Source organism: Salvelinus alpinus, chromosome 2 (genome assembly GCF_045679555.1).
Source record: "Salvelinus alpinus chromosome 2, SLU_Salpinus.1, whole genome shotgun sequence".
Classification (NCBI taxonomy): Eukaryota; Metazoa; Chordata; class Actinopteri; order Salmoniformes; family Salmonidae; genus Salvelinus; species Salvelinus alpinus.
This window is the reverse complement of record NC_092087.1, coordinates 106,238,979-106,245,704: the sequence shown is the minus strand read 5'-3', so window position 1 is coordinate 106,245,704 and position 6,726 is coordinate 106,238,979. Positions and strand designations below refer to the sequence as shown.

General features: G+C 47.0%; 1 protein-coding gene across 1 annotated transcript in view; it reads left to right on the top strand.

The window, feature by feature from the left end:
* Positions 1-6,237, top strand: part of LOC139568420 (glutamate receptor ionotropic, NMDA 2A-like) — a 206,020-nt gene extending 199,783 nt beyond the window's left edge. The window contains exons 19-20 of the mRNA XM_071390226.1: positions 1,867-2,736; positions 4,755-6,237. Of these exons, the coding sequence (XP_071246327.1) occupies positions 1,867-2,736; positions 4,755-5,983 (2,099 nt within the window). The 3' untranslated portion in view covers positions 5,984-6,237. The remainder of the gene's footprint in view (positions 1-1,866; positions 2,737-4,754) is intronic.
* The last annotated feature ends 489 nt before the right edge of the window (positions 6,238-6,726 follow it).

The window sequence follows — 6,726 nt, the reverse complement described above, 5'->3', positions numbered from 1 at the left end:
CTCCAGGTGGTCTCTATAGATTATAGATGTTATACTGTCTCCAGATGGTCTCTATAGATTATAGATGTTATACTGTCTCCAGGTGGTCTCTATATATTATAGATGTTATACTGTCTCCAGGTGGTCTCTATAGATTATAGATGGTATACTGTCTCCAGGTGGTCTCTATAGATTATAGATGTTATACTGTCTCCAGGTGGTCTCTATAGATTATAGATGTTATACTGTCTCCAGGTAGTCTCTATATATTATAGATGTTATACTGTCTCCAGGTGGTCTCTATAGATTATAGATGTTATACTGTCTCCAGGTGGTCTCTATAGATTATAGATGTTATACTGTCTCCAGGTGGTCTCTATAGATTATAGATGATATACTGTCTACAGGTAGTCTCTATAGATTATAGATGTTATACTGTCTCCAGGTGGTCTCTATAGATTATAGATGTTATACTGTCTCCAGGTGGTCTCTATAGATTATAGATGTTATACTGTCTCCAGGTGGTCTCTATAGATTATAGATGTTATACTGTCTCCAGGTGGTCTCTATAGATTATAGATGTTATACTGTCTCCAGGTGGTCTCTATAGATTATAGATGTTATACTGTCTCCAGGTGGGCTCTATAGATTATAGATGTTATACTGTCTCCAGGTGGTCTCTATAGATTATAGATGATATACTGTCTCCAGGTAGTCTCTATAGATTATAGATGTTATACTGTCTCCAGGTAGTCTCTATAGATTATAGATGTTATACTGTCTCTAGGTGGTCTCTATAGATTATAGATGTTATACTGTCTCCAGGTGGTCTCTATAGATTATAGATGTTATACTGTCTCCAGGTGGTCTCTATAGATTATAGATGTTATACTGTCTCCAGGTGGTCTCTATAGAGTATAGATGATATACTGTCTCCAGGTCTCTAAAGATTATAGATGTTATATTGTCTCCAGGTGGTCTCTATAGATTATAGATGTTATACTGTCTCAAGGTGGTCTCTGTATTATAGATGTTATACTGTCTCCAGGTGGTCTCTATAGATTATAGATGTTATACTGTCTCCAGGTAGTCTCTATAGATTATAGATGTTATACTGTCTCCAGGTGGTCTCTATAGATTATAGATGTTATTCTGTCTCCAGGTGGTCTCTATAGATTATAGATGTTATACTGTCTCCAGGTAGTCTCTATAGATTATAGATGTTATACTGTCTCCAGGTAGTCTCTATAGATTATAGATGTTATACTGTCTCCAGGTGGTCTCTATAGATTATAGATGTTATACTGTCTCCAGGTGGTCTCTATAGATTATAGATGTTATACTGTCTCCAGGTGGTCTCTATAGATTATAGATGTTATACTGTCTCCAGGTGGTCTCTATAGATTATAGATGTTATACTGTCTCCAGGTGGTCTCTATAGATTATAGATGTTATACTGTCTCCAGGTGGTCTCTATAGATTATAGATGTTATACTGTCTCCAGGTGGTCTCTATAGATTATAGATGTTATACTGTCTCCAGGTGGTCTCTATAGATTATAGATGTTATACTGTCTCCAGGTGGTCTCTATAGATTACAGATGTTATACTGTCTCCAGGTGGTCTCTATAGATTATAGATGTTATACTGTCTCCAGGTGGTCTCTATAGATTATAGATGTTATACTGTCTCCAGGTGGTCTCTATAGATTATAGATGTTATACTGTCTCCAGGTGGTCTCTATAGATTATAGATGTTATACTGTCTCCAGGTGGTCTCTATAGATTATAGATGTTATACTGTCTCCAGGTGGTCTCTATAGATTATAGATGTTATACTGTCTTCAGGTGGTCTCTATATTATAGATGTTATACTGTCTCTCCTCTAGGTAACTCCGTCGTCAGTCTGTCTCCAAAAGGCCAGGGTGGTCTCTATAGCAACACTTCCACTCTACAGGGCTTCCTGGGTCGGCATAAAGACCTGCTGAATAACTCCTCCCCAGGCCCGTACCCTGGGAAACCCAAACACCACTCCCTCAGCCTCAACGATGCTAACCCCAACAACGTAGAGGTCAGCGTTACCGCCGACAATGGCAAACCCCACCCCCCCGGCCTGGCCGGCCCCGCTTCCAAACCCCGCGCCCTATGGAAGAAGAGCGTGGAGACGCTGAAACAAGGACCAATCCCGTTGTCCGGTCCCGCTGGTGGTCCCGCCCCCGGATCTGCTGGCTCCGCCTCTGTCCCGGGCCATGCAACAATGAAGAGCCAGCGTTACCTCCCAGAAGACCCGCCCCATTCTGACATCTCGGAGTGTTCCAGCCGGCCCCCCTCCTACATGGAATCAGATCTGGGGGGGCCCAGGATGGGGATGGGGGGGTTCAAACCCCCAAAAGACGGGCTGAAGAAACGCCCGGTGGGGGGGATGGGAGGAGTAGGGGGCGGAGGCGGCAGTGGGAGGAGTCACGAGAAGATCTATTCCATAGACTCAGACCAGGCCAGTCTACACTCCGCACCGCTCTACCAGAGAGACATCCTCCAGGAACCCTCCGACCTCACACACACGCACTCCGACCTCAGACACTGTCACTCGGAGCACTCCAACACGCACTCCGTGGACGCTTCCATCCTGCAGCTGAGCGCCAGTCTGCTGCACCACAGCCACTCTGCTGACGCTGACCTTCACTCTCTGAAGGACAAGAAGTACAGCACCTACAAACACACCAGCACTGGAGCTGCCTCCTCCAGCAAGGACAAGAACAGTAAGTAGTAATGTAGTATAACTATAGTACTAAATAGGTATTAATATAGTATAACAATGGAATTATAGAAGGACAGCACACGTAAACACAATAACAAAGACAAGAACAGTAAATGTGTGGTAATAATTATGTTTAAATGTCTACCATGTTCTGTGGTAATAAGCATATTTAAATGTCTACCATGTTCTGTGGTAATCTCCATGTTTAAATGTCTACCATGTTCTGTGGTAATCTCCATGTTTAAATGTCTACCATGTTCTGTGGTAATAATTATGTTTAAATGTCTACCATGTTCTGTGGTAATCAGCACCATGTTCTGTGGTAATCTGCATGTTTAAATGTCTACCATGTTCTGTGGTAATCTGCATGTTTAAATGTCTACCATGTTCTGTGGTAATCTGCATGTTTAAATGTCTACCATGTTCTGTGGTAATCTCCATGTTTAAATGTCTACCATGTTCTGTGGTAATCAGCATGTTTAAATGTCTACCATGTTCTGTGGTAATCTGCATGTTTAAATGTCTACCATGTTCTGTGGTAATCTGCATGTTTAAATGTCTACCATGTTCTGTGGTAATCTCCATGTTTAAATGTCTACCATGTTCTGTGGTAATCAGCATGTTTAAATGTCTACCATGTTCTGTGGTAATCAGCATGTTTAAATGTCTACCATGTTCTGTGGTAATCTCCATGTTTAAATGTCTACCATGTTCTGTGGTAATCTCCATGTTTAAATGTCTACCATGTTCTGTGGTAATCTCCATGTTTAAATGTCTACCATGTTCTGTGGTAATCAGCATGTTTAAATGTCTACCATGTTCTGTGGTAATCTCCATGTTTAAATGTCTACCATGTTCTGTGGTAATCAGCCTGTTTAAATGTCTACCATGTTCTGTGGTAATCTCCATGTTTAAATGTCTACCATGTTCTGTGGTAATCTCCATGTTTAAATGTCTACCATGTTCTGTGGTAATCAGCCTGTTTAAATGTCTACCATGTTCTGTGGTAATCAGCCTGTTTAAATGTCTACCATGTTCTGTGGTAATCTCCATGTTTAAATGTCTACCATGTTCTGTGGTAATCTCCATGTTTAAATGTCTACCATGTTCTGTGGTAATCAGCCTGTTTAAATGTCTACCATGTTCTGTGGTAATCAGCCTGTTTAAATGTCTATCATGTTCTGTGGTAAACAGCATCTTTAAATGTCTACCATGTTCTGTGGTAATCAGCATGTTTAAATGTCTACCATGTTCTGTGGTAATCAGCATGTTTAAATGTCTACCATGTTCTGTGGTAATCAGCCTGTTTAAATGTCTACCATGTTCTGTGGTAATCTCCATGTTTAAATGTCTACCATGTTCTGTGGTAATCTCCATGTTTAAATGTCTACCATGTTCTGTGGTAATCAGCATGTTTAAATGTCTACCATGTTCTGTGGTAATCAGCATGTTTAAATGTCTACCATGTTCTGTGGTAATCTCCATGTTTAAATGTCTACCATGTTCTGTGGTAATCAGCATGTTTAAATGTTTACCATGTTCTGTGGTAATCTCCATGTTTAAATATCTGGTATTTTATTTCCTCAATTCAGTTACATTCAGTTCAGTAAACTAGAGGGGTAATTATTGCTGGCAGACATTTGATACAGATAAGAGACAACTAATCTCAGCAGCCCTGGGTTCTGTTTTGCTACTACATTTGGTTCTGCAAGGGACCAAAACAATCACATACACTTAATAATTAATCAATACATTATGTTAATTAATCAATACATTCCCTATCTTCTTCCCCTTTCATCTCCCCTCCTCTCCTCCCCTCTCCCCTCCCTCTCCTCCCTTCTCCCTTCCCTTCCCTCCTCTCCCTTACCTTCCCCTCCTCCCCTCTCCTCCTCTCCCCTCTCCTCTCCGCCTCTCTCCTCTCCGCCTCTCTCCTCTCTCCTCTCTCCTCTCTCCTCTCTCCTCTCTCCTCTCTCCTCTTCTCCCCTCTCCCCTCTCCCCTCTCCTCTCTTCTCTCTCTAGATGGTTCCTACGATGCCCCAGGGGGCCAGAGACAGACCCACTGCCGGTCCTGTCTAGGGAAGTTATCAGGTTACTCTGGTCTGTACACAGTCCGCTCACCTCAGAACCGCTGTGATGCCTGTGTCCACCTGGGAAACCTCTACGACATCAGTGAAGACCAGCTGCAGTACCAGACCTTTTCACAGGCACACTCCCCACACGCACACTCCCCCCACGCACACTCCCCCCACGCACACTCCCCACACGCACACTCCCCCCACGCACACTCCCCCCACGCACACTCCCCACACGCACACTCCCCACATACACACACCCAGCACACACACACTCACTCTGGCGGGGACATGTTCACCCACTACCTGCCTCAGAGCGAGCTGGGTCTGGTGGGCGAGGGTGATGGGTTGGTGAGTCACTACCTCCCCCCTGCCGGACCCTCCCCTCCAGGGTCTCAGCTCTCCACCCAGCTCAGCCGACAGCCCTCCTATGAGAACGTCCCTGAGAAGCAGCAGAGGGGGGGCAGCAGGGAGTCAGAGCAGCGGCAGCAGCAGAGGGGGGGCAGCAGGGAGTCAGAGCAGCAGCAGCAGAGGGGGGGCAGCAGGGAGTCTGAGCAGCAGCAGCAGAGGGGGGGCAGCAGGGAGTCAGAGCAGCGGCAGCAGCAATTCAGAGGGTTCAGTCTGCCAGACAGGGACAACAGCAGAGATAACAGCAGCTTTGGTCTCCTGGAGGATAGTCCCTATGCTAACGTCCTCACCATGCACTCTGACCGACCCTACTCCTCCTCTATAACCCCCTCCTCCCCCCTCAACCACTCTCTGGATCCCGTCCTGCCCTACCCCCTGCCCCTCCCCCGCCGCTCCAAGTCCCTGTACCCCGACCAGCCCTCCCATAACCCCTTCCTGCAGGGCGGAGGGGGGACGGGGCAGCGAGGAGGGAACAGCCTGGCCGCAGCACAGCGCCTGGCACATGGCGGCTCCGCTACCGACCTCTACAAACAACTAGTCCCCCTGGCGATGACGCTCGGCAACCACCACGGGCATCCCCATGGTAACCACCAGGAGTTCTTCTACCCCGTGGCCTCAGAGACGGCCATGATGTCGTACGTGATGGCTCCGCCCACCGCGGCGGCCCAGCAGCCAATCGGCTACGTGACGGCTCCACGGGCCTCCAGCGCCGGTGGAAACAGGCCACGCCTCTACCGACGCATGCCCAGCATCGAGTCCGACGTCTGAAACACACACACACACACACGGGAGAGAGATTGTGTGTGCTGGTGTTAGGGACAATTCTGACTTAACAAACAGACACACACACACACACACACACCACACAGCTGAACAGAACAGTCCTAGTCCTGAGTGTTTTCTATGAAGAGTTAAACCTCCTTCATAAACCACTAATACTATATAACCTATAGACAGGTGGTCTACCACTGACTCTACAGGAGAGAAGAGGAGAGGAGGAGAGGAGAGGAGAGGAGAGGAGAGGAGAGGAGAGGAGAGGAGAGGAGAGGAGAGGAGAGGAGGAGGGGAAAGGAAATGAGGGGAAAGGAAATGAGGGGAGAGGAGAGGAGAGGAGAGGAGAGGAGAGGAGAGGAGAGGAGAGGAGAGGAGAGGAGAGGAGAGGAGAGGAGAGGGGAAAGGAAATGAGGGGAGGGGAGGGGAGGGGAGGGGAGAGGAGAGGAGAGGAGAGGAGAGGAGAGGAGAGGAGAGGAGAGGAGAGGAGAGGAGAGGAGAGGTTGTACAGGAAAAGAGCTGAACCATACGGAGAGACTGATGGACTGATAGACTGCTCTGTGTACCCTGGGACTGGGTAGGATGTTCATCTGGATGTCTGGAGTGATGACCTCTAACTTCTGATCCCTCCTCTCCTCTGACACAGCCCTGGCTGGGCTCTAAACCCGCTCTTTGGATCTTCTGAGAGAGAGATCCCCCCCCCCCCTCTCTCTCTCTACCAGGGATAACCCCCAGCTCCC